Source organism: Diadema antillarum, unplaced genomic scaffold (assembly GCF_040938485.1).
Source record: "Diadema antillarum isolate AM-2024a unplaced genomic scaffold, OU_Dant_1.0 seq00001199_RagTag, whole genome shotgun sequence".
Lineage (NCBI taxonomy): Eukaryota > Metazoa > Echinodermata > Echinoidea > Diadematoida > Diadematidae > Diadema > Diadema antillarum.
The window spans coordinates 443926-462976 of record NW_027271993.1 but is presented as its reverse complement, the minus strand read 5'-3'; the positions used below and the strand labels follow the sequence as shown (position 1 = coordinate 462976).

The following is a 19051-nucleotide window of genomic DNA, read 5'->3' as shown; positions in this document are numbered from 1 at the left end:
TTTTCTTCTTTTAATCCTTTTTAAAAATTTTTACTTCTGGGTGTATCTGTTTGTGTTGTTTATTTTGTGTTTGATTTGTTACATTTGTTTTGCCATATTTTGCTATTTCATGTTGTGCTGTATTCTACGAAAAGGCAATCACAATTTTAAAGCCACTGGCTTTATTGTAATATCCTGGACTCATAATTGCATGTGCAGTTTATGTCAAATGCATGGATGAAATCATTAAAATTGAATTGACTCGAATGGTATCCCTTCTCGCGCACAGAACGAGTTCCCCTCTGAACTGGAGCTACAGCTGGAGGTGGAGCGGCTGCTGGTCAAGGAGTTTGCCATCGATGTCCAGCTGGACACTGCCCGCTCTCTGCAGGCCCAGCACACCCCCGCTGCCCTCACGGCCAACATCACCACGTCGAGGAGCAAGAAGAACGTCAAGGCCAAGTAAGTCATACTTCTATAGAGCCATTCTCACTGTAGAAAATTGCAACACGAAAGCTTGCCATGTTTTACACTGCATGTCCTTGAGACTACGGAAGCTCATGATTATAGGTCCAAGGAAAAAAAATTGTAAAGTTTCTGGAAGAAATGCACGTCATACCCAATATACTTATTCTCCTTTCCCAGCATGCTATTTTGTATTACTTTTCAAGAGTAAATTATTGTATACGTCAATATTTTTACGCGATTAATTTTTCGCACTCAGCAGTTCAAAAACATATTTGTGAGTTCTTGTATGAATTCGCACTGTGCAATTGTCAATCCATTCAAAACGTGCAGATGAAATTGTGAAGATATTTTTGCTGGTTTTAGAATTCGCTCTAACCAAAAGTAGCGTGAAATATGCGCAAATTGTTTTACAGCTGCAAAAATTTCTGCATTTACAGTAGATGCCTAGATGATATTACTAATCAGAGGAAAATATTTGTTTCCCAGGGCCCGTCTGCCAGACTACGTCCTGGACTTCGGCTATGTCGTCTTGGGCACCGTGCGTACTCACATCATCCGAGCCACCAACACGGGCTACTTCTCCGTGTCCTTCGCTGCTGACCGTGCCTCGCTGGCAGGGTCGGGATTCAACGTGGAGCTGGACCGAGTGCGTCACCTGCCGGGGTTCCCTGACCACGAGACAGTGGATTTCAGGGTCAGCTTTGACCCCTTGGGGTCCAACCTGGGACTGGGTGATGTGGAGGCTCTTGTCCCAATCAATGTGAGTCATGTGTACTCCCTTGAAGTGTAGATCTAGTCATAAATTGCAGGGAATGTCAAGTTATTCATTTCCTCTTCTACAAACTAAGTGACATAATATGTAAAAACATCCTTGATTTCAAAAGCCTTGAAAGAAAAAACATGTAGCTTTGATTAGTCAATGAGAAACCAGTGGTCTGTTTCATAAAGAGTTGCAATTGATCTTACGCTTGATTTATTGAGCGTAACTTGGTGAATCGAGCGTAAGTTCAATATTGAGCATAATTCATACTTTTTCGTAAAGATATGCTTGATTTCAAGAAAAATCAAGCATAACTGTCAGTAGATTGAGCGTTATTACTTGCGATCAATTGCAAAGTTGTTAAAGGAAACACAATTTGCGATTGATCGCAACTTGCGCTCAATCTTTATGAAACAGGCCCCAGATCTTTAAACTCACTTGTGGAATGCATAGACACTGACATTTGCTTGTGTAACCACTGAATTGACCACTGCAGATTATCAATGGACCGTGTGTATTCCTGCGGCTGAGGGCCTGTGTGACAATGCCAGACATGGAGATCTCCACGGACTGCTTGGAGTTTGGGGAGGTCCAGTGTGGTCAGTGCAAGGTGGTGACCGTCCAGCTGCACAACCACAAGGAGGTCAAGTGTGAATGGTCATCTCTGCCCACTGAGAAAGAGAAGAAACAGGTTAGTGAGCTTGGACATTGCCTCACCATAGCTTGTGGTCAGTTTTATTTTCTTGCGAGTCATTTCTTTTGTTTGTCTTGGCCTGATGCACATTTGTGCCCTGTTCTCACAAAAGTCCAATCAAAACGTGAATGTTAAATTGTTGACGCATCTCACAAAATGTTTGATAACTGAGATGTTGAATAGTTTTTGTACACTTTCATTTAGTTCCCTTTCAACAAAACAAGGAATCCTCATCACGATTACATTTTGTGCTTGAATTATCTATGTTATTTTCCTTGTGTGAGAGTTTGTGTGTGGGAGTGTGTTTGCACACACCTCATCACATGGAGACAGGAATGGAGATGCAATGGCTGTAAATAACATTTCAACACACAAATATTGTGTACAGAAGGTATAAGACTTGCTCAAATTGAAAGTTATGCAGTTTTCTCTCTTAGCAACTATAGAAAGCTTTACATAATGGTTCGAAATGTGAAGAGATGCAAAACTGAATGTATTTCATCAATTACCAAACCATGATTAAAAACTTCTCAGATAAAAACGCTGTGACAATTTTTGCCCCCATCCATGAAGGGTGCTGCAGGCATCTCGTTTAGATTTGTCATTCCTTTTCTTTCTCTTGAATTTTAGTAGATTAATGATAGAGGAGTATAACTTAAAATGCTGACTAGTGTATAATGTCCAAATTTGCAAGCATGCCTTTATCGTTAAAGAGCGGACAGGAATAAAATCCGTAGATGTAGTGTTTAATAGCTCTGGCATTTTCATCACAACATTCATGGCATGAGGAAGAGGCAAGGGTCTGTGCTTAGAGTGCCCGTGTGCGGCAGTGATGTGTTATTCCACTGATCAAGTGTCATTGTTGTAATGTGTGAGTGAGCACATTTTGCAGGTGAACGTGATTGGTGTGTTTGAAGTTCAAAGCAATGCCAGAGTCTCTTCAAATATGTGGCTTTTTTATAAAACACTTGATGAATTTGCAGTTTGATTTGTTTGCGAATGTTACAAGCCACAGAGTTTTCTGCTGTAAGTTGTCTACACTATGTTTCAATTTCCACATGACTCACTTCTTGTGAAGGAATATACATTAAAAAGGGAATAATAAGAAAATGGATAATGATGGTTGCCTTGATAGACCGGCTCTTCCATTTTTCCTGAATTATATCATCTGTATTTGAACCTGCAGCTTCTTCAATGTTGCTGATTCATAAATGTTTTTGTAACATTATTGTAAACATATGGAAACAAAATTTTGATATACTATCAGAGACCAATAAAGATGAATCTGAATGAATCTGAATCTGATACCTTCTCAGATCACATTCAGACTTTGTGCATAACACATGGCAAACAATTGATGCCGAGGATTTTTTTCCACTTGTATACTTTCATAGTGCCCCTTTAATCCAGTAGATTCGTGTGTTTGGGAAGTCACCCTCGAGAATCTGTGTGAAGTGTGTGATGTGGACAGCTTTAAAGACCCGTGTAGCGTGGGGATTTGTGCAGTGGGGAGACTGGCCCTATTTGGATTTATCAAAGAATCCCTGAAACAAATTGTGTGTGTAGCTTCATCACTGATCTCTATGTCAGTACACACACAGCCAAAGAATCTCAACTGGAATCAAACGTATATTGTAATGAGCTTTCACTTCAGTGCAATATACTTTGTGTTGCTGATGGGCAAGCAGGCTGCATAAGGCATGGCTTTCAAATGTACTCCCACCGGGCAGAGAATTTTAAGATCAATTCAATTGGGCGACTGTTCTCCTCCCCACTGTACCGGGTCTTTAAAATTGCAGGTTTCTAGCATTCCTTACTGTGAAATCATCTTGAAGACAATTAAAGTCACTTTGAAAAAAAAAAATGAGAGAAATATTCTTGTGTCCCTATCTCCTGACGGTACCTTTGCATCCGCCAGGCTTTGGAGAAGCAGATGAAGGTATCTTGGCAAAGCTTCTTTTTTCTGTTTCCTTTCCTGGCTTTATTTGCACATTTCCCTTCTTTTTTCCTCTTTATAATTGATGTTGCTGTATATAGTGCTGTTTTGCTGTGGCTTTGCATTTGAAATTTGCTGTGTCTGCCATATTCCCACCTTGCATTGTAAAGTGCAAGGCATGTCACAAACCAGGGTATGCAACATGTAGCATGATGTGGCAGAGACAAAGTAAATAGATATGTAACATAAATGAAATTGTAATCATGGTGTTTGTTTGTCATTTTCCAGGAAAATGTTTGTGTATAGCAGTCTAATTTCTTTGTGAAATACTAGTAATCATTGTGTCTTCCAATCAAAAGGAAATAAGTGACTTGAAATCGTAACTTTGTTTTTTGTAAGCAAAGAGAAATTAATTTGCAAAAATAAGGCTGTAAATTAAACAGTTAGCACAGTAGAACCCTTTGTATCCTTGTAAACTCTGTAAGTACACTTGTGTCCTAGAATGAAGCACCTAATGAAATAATATGAGTACAAATTTACACTTTAATGGATACAGTCTAACACAAATTTGATTGAATAGTTGGATTGAATTTGATAGCCAACATCTAAATACATATGTGATAGTTACTAACCATCCTAATGTTTTCTCTTGCTTGAATAACTAAACTTAAACTGATGTGTTTAGATATATTCAGTAAAGACAGGCTTGCTTGTAAGACAGGTTTGCTTGTAACAAGTATTCATCTTGACCCCTGATGTAGCTTTTAGCATTATAGCACACTGAATGTGGTAGTTTGGCAAGACATATTCTATTTGCATAGCCCTCAAGCATGTGTAGAAAATATACAAGCTTTGTAGTTCTATGCATGGCATTGAATGACCACCATATTCATGAAAGCAGACTCTCGTAACAGGCATGGCTTGAATATCCTGTCCTCTGTTGTGCCTCCAGAAACAACAAAACATCCTCAGTTGCGTGTATTTGTAAGAGATGCCAACTGTTACTTTTCTTTCAATACTTTCCACTTTTTATGCCTCCGCAACGAAGTGGCCGGAGGCATTATGTTTTCGGGTCGTCCGTCCGTCCGTCCGTACGTACGTCCGTCCGTACGTACGTCCGTCCGTCCGTCCCGTTTTGTTTTTGTCGATATCTCAAGAACCGTGTGGTGGTTTTACATCAAACTTGGTAAGAGGGTATATCCTTGGGGGATAATACTTTGTGTGGATTTTAGGGTCACAGGGTCAAAGGTCAAAGGTCACAGGTCATTTTGTGAAAAAAAATTTGAAATTTCATGTTTTTCTCCATATCTCGCAAATGGTTCAAGGTGGCGCCTCATGGAACTTAGTATATATGCTTGTACCGATGGGCAGTGATTATCTAGGGAAGTTGGGGGTCATGGGTCAAAGGTCAGGGGGTCAAAGGTCAAGGTCAACTCCTCAAAATATCACTACTTTCCTTAAAATGCAATATGCCTGAAGGTTTTTTTTTTTTTAACTTGATGTATGGTATGTATTACCCAATATATATTTTTGGGGAAGTTTCTTGCCAAAAGGTCAAAGGTCAAAAGGTAAAAGGTCAAGTGAAAGTGCTAAATTGCACTTTTTCCTCCATATCTCGAAAGTAACTCAAGGTATCATCATGAAACTTACATATTTATGCATGTTCAACCTAACAGTGATTCTCTTTGGAACTGTGAGGTCAAAGGTCAAAGGCCAGGTTTAGATAATGCTATTTTCCCATTTGATACTGAAATTATACTTTTTCTCAATACCTTGAAAATTACTCAATGCATAAACTTATAAAAGGGTCAAAAGTCAAGTAAAAATCATCAGTTCCCCAAATACCTGCACTCTGACATTTTAATCATTCATCCAATTGAACCTAGTTCTAGGAAAGTGAACATTCAGCACATTTGTGTCAAACCTGTCATTTTAATATTTTGCCAATTGTGTGAAACTGTCATCACACATTGTCAAGACATTGTACTATAGACCTATTAGGAGAACCATGCATTATGGCGGAGGCATATCAGTAGCCGTAGCAATATATCTAGTTTAAAGATGAAATAAGTCTCATGGAAAATAAAGTTTTTCCCAAATTGAATAGCCACATGGGTCTATTGCAAGAAAGGTAAAAATGCTGTTTTTCCACCAAAAATGCTCCTCTTCAGCCCTCAGAATACTGCAGTATTGTTTACAAGGTTGTCATCCCCGATTTGTGGTTTTAAAAAAAAGACCATTGCTTTATCACCATTGTAGCATGTATAGCACTGTTACTGAATATACCTGCAGTTACATGTATAGCGATGCAAAATATATGCTGTTTCTCCATATATGCTGCTCTTGAATTTAGATTACTTATGTTATGTAATGCAGTCATGTCAAAGGAAAGATTGATATGCATTTAATTAGTCACATTCTTCAAGATATTCTCTGTGAAGTATGAGATTCTGACCCACAACTGTCTTGCACAGTGGACTGAATTCAGGAATGTGTGATTATTTTCCAGGTGGACAAACACATGCCCCTCCACCTGCGACGGAAGCTGAAGCCAGCCAGAGCCATGCCCCGCAACTTTGAGATGATGCCTCCCACCGGTATGCTGCTTCCGGGTCAGAGGGTCAACGTACAAGTCAAGTTTATGCCCACTGAAGAGGTCAGTGATATTTGAAGCTTCCTTTCATATTCTCTGTGGCTTCTGGAACAAAATCTTAAAGTTTGTAACTGTTCAGTGATTTTTTGTGTCATTCCCATAGTATCTTAATGTGATTTTAAAATTTTGTAGCTCTAGATATAGTGTCACACCTTAGATGTCTGAAATTTTGTGAAACTGCCTTTTTATTATTGAGTGAAGTCATCAGCTGGCTATGTAAGCTGAACAGAATTACTGAACTGCTTGCCCAGCTCTGAAAGCTGATGATACCGCCACTTTGCTGAAGATTTTATATGGGATGTAAACTTTACAAAATGGTCTTCTTTGAATCTTTGAAAATTTGTTATGCCTGCTACTATGAATTCTCTACAGTACAAATTATACAAAGAGAATTTGAAGACTGCTATACATGCCATGTATTTTAGTGAGACTAATTTATAAGGAATCTGGACTTTCAAATAATTTTGCGAGTGGTGAAATTTGCAGTTGTTGTTGTACGTACCGCAGTAGACGGAGAAATGTACTTGTACACCTTGCATTCATGTTTGGATCAGAGTCCAGATATTGTTGTGTGTTGTTAAATTTGCGCGCGAAAAGCGCCTGACTTGCAAAATTTGCAAAAATGAAAATCTTGCTAAATATATGGCATATACAGTATCAATGATTTGTGTGTAGGAGTCCAGGAGTACGAATTGGCATTTGCCAGGATAATGACACTGTTATATTTTTAAATGTCCATGCAAAACCATTGCATGAGATGCATATAAAGATCTTTTTGACCCATTGACAAATAGAATTTTTGGTAGCTCAGAATGTGGCGAGACCCCTTCCCTAGTCATTCAGTAAGCAACTGTACTACCCTCCATACAGAAACTCTACTCAGACCGCATGACGCTCCGCATCAACCAGAGCAGCCAGCGACTGACCATGATGGCCACCGGCATCGGGCTGGAGCCGAGGCTGGAGCTGAGCCAGTCGCTTCTGGAGTTTGGCCCCATCCTGCCCCACAGCACGGGGGATGAGAAGGATGTGATTGTCAAGAACCCTTGCTCCTTCCCCATCGAGTTCTACTCTCTGGAGTTTGACAAGCAATATCTTAATGAGGAAAAGGTTGGTTGACATTGTTACAATCAATGTTTTGTGTCTTCTTAACACATTATCTCTTCATTCTTTTTCAACCATCCATTTAAAAAAACAACATTGTTTTGTGTATATTGTTGTTTTGTTTTGTTTTGAATGATCAATCCAATTGTTGACAGTATCAGCTTAAGTTTTCTTTGTGCTATAGGCCCATGTCCAATTTCCTTTGGTTTGAATAGCAGTTTTCAAAATTCCACAATCTCTTGGCAGATCAGCTATTGACCAGTAATTACAAGAATCGCCCCCCTTTACTGTTGATTGTGCAAGTGTTGATGTAATGCAATATGATACAGTGTAACTCTGAGTTCTAGGACAATTACCCCCTGTGCATGGGCAATTACCCCTTTCCCTTCCACCGACCCTAATTCTAATCAATCCTAACCCTAACCCAAACCCAAATTCTAACCCTAAACCTAACCCTAATCTTTACTCTAACCCTTTTACTAATCAGTACTTAGCCAGGGGGTAATTGTCCTGGTACGGTTACTCTAATGATGCTTGTATCTTGACTTAGGTTGTCCTCCAGATTTGAAAGGAAGATATAATGTACATATGCATAGAAGACGGTGATTAATTTCAGACTTGCATTGCTTTGCCACCCATAAAAACCAGATGCTGCGACTGATGAAAGATTACGATGAGCACGGCACGTTGCTCCTCCCTCCCCGCATCCCTGGAGAGAAGCTCCCCTCAGAGATCACCGACTTCTTTGACGAACAGAAAAGACGACTGGAGGAAGAGGAGGAGAAGGAGAAGGCCAGGGTGGAGGCCGAGCTGGCTGCCAGGGCAGCGGCAGCTGCTGCTGCAGAAACCCTTACAGTAGAAGGTGAGAAATCTTGTTAAACCTCTGGGAACCACTACTTCAAAATATTGTTGACACTAAATGTTCTTTAGTTTCCAGCAGTAACACGAGGGTCCATTGCTGAAATCAGCTCTAAATTGGCTCTTGTTCTTGTTCAGGAAACTCTGTGTGGTCTTTCTCTATGTACCTAATTGTCAGTCTACATTTGAAGATCTGCAGGTCTATGATCATGGCAACATTTAAAAAACAAACAAGAAATCAGCCACTGTGATGGAATTGTCAGATTTGTGTTGCATGTTGAAATGCAGAATATTGACTTCTGTAGTCATTTTATGTTTACCTTGGATTACAAGCTTTTCAGACATATTCATAACTTTAATCATATAAGCACAGTGATGTTGTATGTTATAAATTCCATATCTCTCATATCTTAGGTCCAATTCATCTGTACTTGTTTGCTTTAACTTCATTAATTTGGGTACTGCCAGTATGCAAAAGCGCCACTGTAGAGCCCAGTCACAAATGCACTTTGAAACAAGGCTGGCCGGGAGGCATTTGCATTTTAGCTATACCCCCCATCTGATTCCAGCAACGCGGAAGGGTGTGGTATGACTCGCCGTTAACAGTGAGTGTTTGAATCCCCTTTATTTGATACCACGCCCCTGTGTGCTGTTTCAGGAGATGAGAGCCAAGCAGTGCCAGGCTCTGCAGCCACGTCCAGAGCACCCACCAACCAGCCAGCTCCACCGCCTACCGTGCTGGCCTCGGAGGATGCTGGGCAGCAGGCATCAGTGGTGGGAGATGGGGAGAAAGATGGAGGGAAGTCAGCTGTAGAGGGCGCCCCTCCTGATGGTGACAAGCAAGGGGAGGATGAGACTCAAGGTGGGGCAGTCTGTCTCTCTCATCTTTTTTTTTTTTTTTTTTTTTTTGAAGCTATGTTAACTCTGCATTTGTATGAAATTTGAGAACTTCTGATTGAAAATAGCCTTCACTTTGTCCTGTAGTTCAGTTGTATGTATGCACTCTCTTAATGAATGTGTTGGCATGGGCGAGAGATGGATTGTTGGAACTTCAAGCATGATCCCAGCCCATGATTTGCATTTCTTTGGGGGTGCTGTTTTTGTTGTATATCCAGCACTCTTGAGATCAAATGAATGAAAAAAAAAAAGATATTGTCACAAGGATCTCACAGTCTGTCATTTGCCCAGTCATATGTTATCCGTGATTTGTTGAAGCAATGTTGGCTTTGAATAGGAAATAGAGTAGGAATTAATACATCTGTATATCCCTCTTAACCCAAACTGGTGTGTGCTCACTTCATTCTATACTGTATGAGCCCCTGTTGAATGCCAGAAAAAAAAAAAAGAGTTTCAGATAGTGGGATCCTATCAAAACCTTTACCTTAATCTGTTAGTGCATTGCTGTACATGTTTCAGAGTGCATGTCCGGCAATGAAATGGGAATGGTAGCAGCTCTGGAATTGTAAATGATGATAATGATGATGGTAATGAAAATAATGATAATAAACTCCTTACAAATTTAATGCACATTTCATGTCTAATAAGAAGCTCATGCCCCTGTACATACTGTATAATCACTGCAGACAAGAAGGATACTGCCAGCACAGTGGGCGTGGGTGAACTCATCGAGGTGACCCCCGTTTCGGCCTCCATCGCGAGGCACCTTGGCATCGACCTCTCCCCAGAGGGCAAGGCAGCCATGAGGAGGCGTGGCCTGGCCCTGGTGGTCCATGGAGCACCCCTCTCTGGTAAGATATCTCACATTCTTTACCCCCCTTCTTTTTTTTTTCTGCCACCTGCACTTCAGTAATCTGTGTATTAGTCCTTTCCTCAGCCAATTATTCTTTCATCTGTTATTTTTCCAGAGGAAGAGTGCATTACGTGTTGAAATGAAATATAACACCACATGTTTTGTGCAAATGCCAGTCTATCAGCACTGCAGTAATGCGACAAACCACTGCTGAGCCCTTCAAAATATCACCAAGACAATATGCACTCGTACAATTTCAGTAGAGAGAAAGAAAAGAAGGATGCCTCTCTGGGGTTTGTCTTTTCAGAATATAGATAAGGTGTGGAGGTCAATCTTAGAGGATAAATACTCTGCTATAAAGGTTGTTACGGGGACTGCACACTGTTCTCTGACAGATTGCATTAGGTATCCTGTTAGTGATGAGAGTGCCATGTATTATCCAAGATACGTATATCCACATGATGATTTGTAATGTTTCAGGTTATAGTGGCTATATGGAAAATCAAGATTCTGAATTTGAGAGTTTGCCATTGAATCAGAAATCCACTGATGTGGCAGACACTTGCAATATGCAATGATCATCACCTGAGTTTACATGCCTTCAAAAACAATGGAGATAATGTAGTAGTATTGTGACAGTAGTACACGTATATTAGAATGTGTGAAACATATTTTGGAGAAATTCCTTTGTGTACAAAAACCTACCCTTCAAAAGCAAAGTTTTGATTTTATGGTATCATTGAAGGCAGCCATGAAGTGCATACAACGCTATGAAATATAATCTACAGCCTAAAATTTCAGTAGTGGCTAGACAGCTCATGTTAGTTGTATACAATACTTTACTCTCTTTAAGTAGTAACATCTTTCAACCACATCAATATGCAGGTAAGACGACCACATCCATTGCCCTGGCCAAGCACTACGAGGCTGCTCTGCTGACCGTGGACAGTGTGGTCTTGGATGCCATCTCCAACGGCAACACGCCGGCGGGCCTCAAGGCCCGAGAGATGTGTGCCCAGATGGCCCGGGCCCAGCTGGCCCGAGAGGGAGAGGGCAGCGAGGGACAGGCCCACGGCACTGGGGGCGCCCTCAGCATGGAGGCGGTCCATGCACACACACAGGGACTCGGAGCAGCTTCAGGTAATGGAAATATGCAATATGATATCTCTGTTTTACTCGTTTGATGAAAACATAGTTACCTTTGTTACCTCATAAGATGTTGATTGCATTGTGTTTGCACTTTAAGTCTGTGCATTTTTTGCTTTCTGTTTAAGTCATCAAAATTTAATTCTCTGATATCCTGAAGCTCGTGCCTGGTTTTATACCTTTTTTTTTTTTCATTTAATACATATTGCTTAAAATCTAGAGTTGGTAGAAAAGTAACTGGTAATCTTGAAGTAATCTTGCATATGGTCTTCAATCTCCTGCTATCAATTAATCATAACCTCTTTCGACCTTGTGTCAATGTTGTGCTCTGTTTGAGTCAACTCATTTATATTTTCTTATAGATATTTATATAGGCACTATGTTTGGGTTTGAATCTTTGACTATGTGAACATGATGAATAAGTCATATTTAAATAGCATTTCTAATTGATTATACACGTGTACATTCATTGCATACAAAATCACATGAGTATCTTACACTTCATGATAAGGACATGAAGAAAATAATTGACTTCAAACTGAGACAGTCACTGTGTATGATCAATTTCAGAGTTACTAGGTGCTTTGTGAAGTAATTCATAATTGCAGTGAGTGTTCCACGGAATATATTTGTTAACTCCAAGTGATGGTGGAGAACTAATCTTATTGTCATCTTTCCATGTCATCAGGATCAGTGATGGGTGCTGGTGGAGCCCCGTCGGTGATCAGCAACCGCAAGACCAGCACCATCTCTGGCCACAAGCCCGCCTTCAGCGTGGTGGGCGGGGACGACGGCGCCACGACAACGGGCGGAGCCAAGCCTGAGAAGGCAGACAAGAAGGAGAAGAAGGGGGCCAAGCAGGAGGGCGACACCACCACCCAGCTGTCCTCCAGCCCGCCCCCGGCTGCACCCATCGCCCGCCGGCTCAGCGTCAGTGCCAGCGTGGCCGGGGAGGAGGGGCTAATGAGCTGCATCCTGCCAGAGGAGCTGCTGGTGGAGATCTTGGCGGAGCGCATGCAGGTATGAAGGGGAAGATTGACAGATGGGATGGAGATTGGTATGCCTGCATATTAGGGAGCTTTAGATTTTGACTCGTGGACGTTTGAGACGACGCTTGCGCTGGACGTTCTCCTCTCCCCTGCGTCATGCTGAAAAGCAGCTTTAGATTACGCTGAGACGCAACTTATAAAATATAAAATGGGGGCCCCATATGATCGGTGCATGAAGTAGTTCTCTACGTTGCAAACTGTGCGGACGAAAAAATAGCCCAGTACGCGTAGTGAAAAACTCAGGCCACGCAAGCTGAAAATAGATCGACTTGACATGTGCTTCTGTGCATGCTCAGAAAATGTTTTTTTTCCTCTGAACGTCCCCATCACGAAAATCTAAAGTTCCCTATTAGTGGAGAATGATGGATGGACAAAATGTATCTTTGCAAATAGGGGATGATTGATTAAAAGAAAGGTACATTTTCAGGTCTAGAGAAAGTGTTTGGAAAATGACTAAGGTAGCATAAGATAGACAGAAGGGCAAAATAGTTGCAGCATACAGGCTAAAGAGGACCAAAATAAGAAAGGAAATGGCATGCCAGTGGAAAAAAAAATGGAAGTAAAGAGAGTATGTTGTATGGTGCATTTAAGGTTAGGTGGAATTAATGGAAGAAATTAAAACACAGAATGTAGCAACATAGATAGAGGAGGATTTTACAAAGAAGTCATTAAATGTAAGCATGCATGCCAGATTAGGACAGATTAACAAAAGGGAAAGAATATCAAATATCACATTCTTTGATTTCAACAACAGCTGAACGACTGCCACAAGGGTGTTGTATTTGATGGCATGGAGACCCTGTTTAGCCCCAACCAGACAGCTACCTCCAAGGCCCTCCTCAAGGCCTTCAACAACAGGAAATACATCTACTTTGTCACCCTCAAGCTGGAGCAGGCTGTGCTGCAGGCCAGGGAGAGGAGGCTGCAGGAAGAGAAAGGTAGGTTGATGCCATGCCCACCCACAGGAGATGTAAGGTTGCCACGCCCATCCAAAGGAGATGTAGGTTGCTAGACCCACCCAAATGAGATATAGGTTGCCACACCCACCCAAATGAGATGTAGGTGCCACGCCCACCAAAATGAGATGTAGGTTGCCACACCCACCCAAATGAGATGTAGGTTGCCATGCCCACAGAAATGAGATGTAGGTTGCTACACCCACCAAAAGGAGATTTCAGAATCTGTGCTCAAATTTATTGATTTTCGGGGGGGGGGGGGGGGGGGGGGGGGGGGTGTTGCTTTGTGAGTGACGGTGCGCATGTGTGTCCGTATATATCTGTGTGTGGGCAATCATTTCACACAGATTTAGACACTTGTTGGTTTTCAACAAGTGACATGTTGCAACTAATTGACAAATTACCCTTCGTCGACATGAAGAGACACTGATTATTCATTTTTTTTGAGTAGTATAGCCATGATGAAATGACTTTATATTGGGCATCATTATAGGTAATAATTCGGGTAATTCAGGTTTAAATAATCATGGGCCATACATACTCCGATGGGATTCAAACCCACAACCTGATTGCTAGACAGACTGAATGATCAGTATTTATTTATGTTGAAGGGTAGGTCAATTAGTTGCAATAAAAACAACTCAACTCAGGTTCCATGTAATCTGCTGGTGTCATTATCTAGATTATGGGACTTTGCTGATGATTTGATAAATCAAATACTTCTCTGTAATTGACCAAAGATAACAAAAACAACAACAATAAAACCAATGGTGATCATTCACAAGTGTTGCCATCTAATAGAAGAGTATTTCTGGCTTTATGAAACTTAACCCTGTTACACCCATATACCATCCCCTGCCATTTGTCTCCAATTTTTCAGAGCAACAAGAGATGGAGGAGGAGGAGTTGGAACGTCAGCGTCTGGAGGAGATGTCTGAGGATGAGTATGATGCCCTGAGTGAGGAGGAGAAGGCCAAGATAGACCAGAAGAGACTCAAGGCCAAGAAAGAGAGACTCATGAAGAAGTGAGACCTTTGTCTTTTCTCTCTTCCCAACCATTGACTTTACTATCAAATCCAGTCGTTCGTTTCCGCTCATTGACTTTGGTAACTGGAAAGTCCTCTCTTCTGTTCAGATAAGAATATGCAAGCTATATAATCATTTTGCTTGAGAGCTGTGAAAGGCAGCTTTTTCCAAGTAAATAATGCTGTAAGAATTGGCCATTTTGTGCACCAATGTCTGCACATTCAACACCATCCTGTTGTATATGCACTAGAGTCATTTTTTTTTCAAATTCATGATAGTTGCCTGACAGATGGTCTTTTGACACTCTGAGTTTGATTAATTCTCTGCTAGTTTAGATCAAAAAAGCATACATTTACTCCAGTAATTGTCAGGTAAACAAGATGGAATTTTGGTATGACAGCTGCAAATTTTCATCATGCAACTATCTTGAGTAATCTATTGTTCAATTTTAAAACATAGAGCCAAAATACATTGCAATGTAATTTCTACTGTGAAATTGTAATGTTACCATTGTTTTTTCACTGTCGGCATACCATGTCACTCTTTCCCTGAGATCGCAGCTGCAACAAATTGATGTTTTCTTTTTCTCACAGGGAAATGGAGGAGCGTCTTGAGCGAGAACGTAAAGAGAGGGAGTTGCTGGCCCTGATGGAGGAGAAGAAGTTGGAGGATGACAAGTAAGAGATTCTATTTCAGTTCTTGTTACTGTAAAACAAGACATTTTTCCATGCATGAAACTTTCGTAGATTGCACGAGGAGCCAAGTTTCGTGAAAGTAAAATGCGTGTGAAAAGTGTTTGTCAGTTTACATAATGCATTGATTGCTAATGGCGATTTGTGAAAGCTTCATGTTGCGCAAAAGGTCGTCAGATCCCAAGTGGCAAAAGTTTCAAGCTGCAAATGTTTCTGGTTTTGCAGTATCTTCAGTTCCTGGTATTTCCTGAGAACACCACTGAGAAATATATTTGGCATTTAAGTGTGAAAAATTATAGGACTGGTGCCTTCAACTGATTTTCATAGCTGAAGAGTATTTGCTTGGACTGAAGAAAAGGTAATTGATTTTTCTTTAGGTGTAGTTGTAGAATGAGTCATACAAAATGACTGTATTTGGTTTATTCTTTTGTACTTCCCAGAGCTAAGAAGAAGAAAGGAGGCAAGCAGGGCGACAAGGATAGCACCAAAGGTGGTGGGGCCCTGGGCCCGGGCCAGGCCAAGAAGGGCCAGGACGGCAAGGCAGCCCTGACCACCAGCCAGGTGGCCATGAAGAAGGGCCCTCAGGACCCCTCGGCCATGTCTGACCATGCCCTCAAGGGGGTGCAGTCTGTGGCCACAGAGCGGCCGGAGTCCCACGGGACAGCCGGCAGTGACCAGCCCCAGGATGAGGGGACAAAGTATGTGAAACTTATTCTCTCCTGCTATCCTCAAAAAACTACATGTGTATGTTCAATAAGAGAGTTCTTGTTTCAAATTGTCTCATTTTGTGTCCAGCTCAGAGGATTTTGCATTGACAGGAATGCTACAGATTGGTTTTGCATGGGAACAACTTAGATCCAACAGTTTACTACCAGCTGTATTTCGCCGCAGAATGTGAAGAAATTTATCAAAATGTAGTGATGGCTGTCAGTATTGCCAGCCCATTTTAAAATGTTCATTGCTGATTATACAGCTTGTTGCAATTTTCTGGCTTGTACACAAAGAACAACAAAACCCAAATGATTAATCAAGAGAGTATTGTTGGCTCAGTTCTAGTCATGACCAATGTTCTAACTTTATCCTTTTTTATAAACAAAAAGAAATCAGTATTTAGGTGACTTGACAATGAAATCTTTACTGTAGATACAATTAAGATAGATGAGTGATTTACTGCTTCTTGATATGACACAAAATTGATCGGTCATACTGTTCCCAGGAAAAAGAAGAAGGACAAGGGACGACCGATCTCCAACGAGGTGGTGGTCGAGCCCGAGGTGGAGAAGGACCCTGCTAAGGAGGCAGAGATGCTGCTTACCAACCGCTTCAAGGCCTTTGAGCATGGCATGAAGGATATCGACAAGATACTGGCTCGCTGGGACAGGACCACAGGTACAGTGCCAGGCTCAGGCAACGACTCCCTTTAGTTCAGTTCAGTTCAGTTTAGTTCAATTTATTTTCATATTTCTGTTTTTCTCAAAGAAATTACAAAACAACATACAGTAATACAAGTGAGAATACAACATGTATGCAACCACATGTTTTGATTGCATTGAAAACAGAACATATTGAACACAAATGTGAATGGTCATATTGTGATGTAAAGGTGTCGCAAGGAAATAATAGAAATATGATGGGCGTACATAAAAGCTAGCTTGTAAAACTGTAGGTTCCAAAATTCATAGGTGTGGAATTATCACAGAAAACAGATCTGTATATCTTGACCAACTAAAATTATTATTGATACTGAAATCAATATTAAAGGACAAGTTCACCTTCATAAACATAAGAATTGAGAAAATGCAACAATATTAGTAGAACACATCAGTGAAAGTTTGAGGAAACTTGGACAATCGATGCAAAAGTTATGAATTTTTTCAATTTTTGTGTTGGAACCGCTGGATGAGGAGACTACTACAGCTTGTGAGTCATGTGCGTACAACAGTATAAAGAAAATATAAAAGAAAATTCAACATATTTTCACTTTTTTCGCATAATAAAAGAGCAATTGACTTGCCTCTTTCTAAAGGCAGGGGGAATAATATTACCCATAACATTTATTGGTAACGAGTCAGGGGAATGTGCACTTTTTTCAAAAGATGGAATTTTGTGAAATTCTCTTTATATTTTCCTTATATTGTTGTACGCATGTGACATCTAAGTTATTCATACACTGCAGTAGTCTTCTCATCCAGCGGGTACTGCAAAAAAAACTTCAAAAATTCATAACTTTTGAACGGATTGTCTGATTTTCCTCAAACTTTCAATGATGTGTTCTACTAATATTGCTACATTCTCTCAATCCTTATGTTTATGAAGGTGAACTTGTCCTTTAAGGAATGAACTAATAGACCTTATGTTGTGTTGACCTATCTGTTAAATAAGTCTGTTACATATCCTGATGTTTGAATAAAAAAACAACAAACCAAAACGAGAAAAACGACCTTCTGCTAATATTCCATGCCACCTTGTGATTGTCCTTCCATCATTCCAGGCCAGATTGTTCCTGACCCAGCGGGTGATGACATGGACACCGAGGAGATCCCCGCCCATCCTCCCTCAGGCAGGAAGGGCAAGACCAAGGCAGAGAAGGAGAAAGAGAAGGAGCGAGAGAGGGAACGTTTGGAGAGGGAGAGGTTGGAACGTGAGAAGGCAGAAAAGGTGGGTGCTACATAGAAGATAGTAAGGCACGACATGAGAATAGTGTTGAGATATCATGAGATAAGAATTGAATCTGTGCATCATGTTATCACACAAGGCTGAAGAGTGCAGTTAATTTTCTCAATCTTAAATTCATTTTTGACACCTTTAATAGAGGATTGTAATGCTGATAATGCTTCTGATGATGGTAGTGATGATAACAATGATGATGTTCATTAATGCTGATGATGATGAAGATGATATACTGAGGATAATGACACTGAGGATGAAGATAAGGATGTTGATCAATGATGATGATGATACTGAGGTTGCTGCTGATGATATTGACGTTAGATAATGATGATGATGATAACGATGTTGATTGATAATAATGTTGGTCAATGATTATGATGAAGATTGTACTGAGAATGAATATGATGATGATAATGATATTGATAAATGATGATTATAATATTGTTGATTGATGATGATAATGAAGATGACAGCAAGAGTGAAGTTAATGATGTTAACCAAGATGATCAATAGCGATGAGAAACAATGTTGATCGATGATGATGATGATAATGATGATGATAGCTATGTTTATTGATGATGATGATGATGATGATGAGGATGAAGATGATGACGATGATGATAATGAAGCAGCTACAGTAGAAGGTCAGTACATCCCTGTCTCCTTCCACATAGGCCTTGGCTGAATCTGGAGAGCAGGGTGAGGCTAAGGAGGGAGAAGGAGAAGGGAAAGAAGCGGAGGAGAAGGAGCAGCTCGGAGTGCCCAACATCGTCATCGATGCCAGCGAGCCAGATGACATGATGGGACAGAAGATACTGGACATGGAGCAACTGCCATCCTGCATGGAGGTAAGTTTGTCAATGTGCTCAATTTTATCGTTTTTTTTATGTTATTGCTGAACTGTGAGAAGACAAGTTAGAATTAAAAAGATTTCAACACAAATCAAAACAGCTGTTAATCATATAGGGTAACTCTTGTGGTTTTTCATATGAGACTTGATGCCAACTACACTTCAGGAACAATTGTCATTGCTAGAGAGTATCCTGATATGTATACATTGGTAATAAGTTGTATTAATTTTTTTTTTTCATTGGTCTGTCGCTCATCTATTCCTGCTTTCATTTAGAATAACTCTCTCTCTCTCTCTCTCTCTCTCTCTCTGTCTGTCTCTCAGGAAATATATAATCCTTGCTGTATGATTGTGATGCTGCCATGCAGCAGACTGCCAGAAGTATTGAATTTTTCAAATTCATTAAATTCTTCCAGAAAGTTGTTAAATTTATGTCGATGTAAGGGAATTTGTTAATCAG

At 40.6% G+C, this 19051-nt stretch overlaps 1 protein-coding gene across 1 annotated transcript in view; it reads left to right on the top strand.

Moving 5' to 3' along the window:
• LOC139744627 (hydrocephalus-inducing protein homolog) overlaps positions 1-19051 on the top strand; it is an 88966-nt gene that overhangs the window by 31902 nt on the left and 38013 nt on the right. The window contains exons 32-49 of the mRNA XM_071655057.1: positions 269-441; positions 934-1207; positions 1704-1898; positions 3820-3840; positions 6347-6493; positions 7361-7600; positions 8243-8456; positions 9111-9314; positions 10036-10200; positions 11088-11342; positions 12037-12368; positions 13152-13335; positions 14234-14378; positions 14973-15056; positions 15512-15769; positions 16288-16460; positions 17563-17729; positions 18416-18589. Coding sequence (XP_071511158.1) covers positions 269-441; positions 934-1207; positions 1704-1898; positions 3820-3840; positions 6347-6493; positions 7361-7600; positions 8243-8456; positions 9111-9314; positions 10036-10200; positions 11088-11342; positions 12037-12368; positions 13152-13335; positions 14234-14378; positions 14973-15056; positions 15512-15769; positions 16288-16460; positions 17563-17729; positions 18416-18589 — 3405 coding nt within the window. The remainder of the gene's footprint in view (positions 1-268; positions 442-933; positions 1208-1703; positions 1899-3819; positions 3841-6346; positions 6494-7360; positions 7601-8242; positions 8457-9110; positions 9315-10035; positions 10201-11087; positions 11343-12036; positions 12369-13151; positions 13336-14233; positions 14379-14972; positions 15057-15511; positions 15770-16287; positions 16461-17562; positions 17730-18415; positions 18590-19051) is intronic.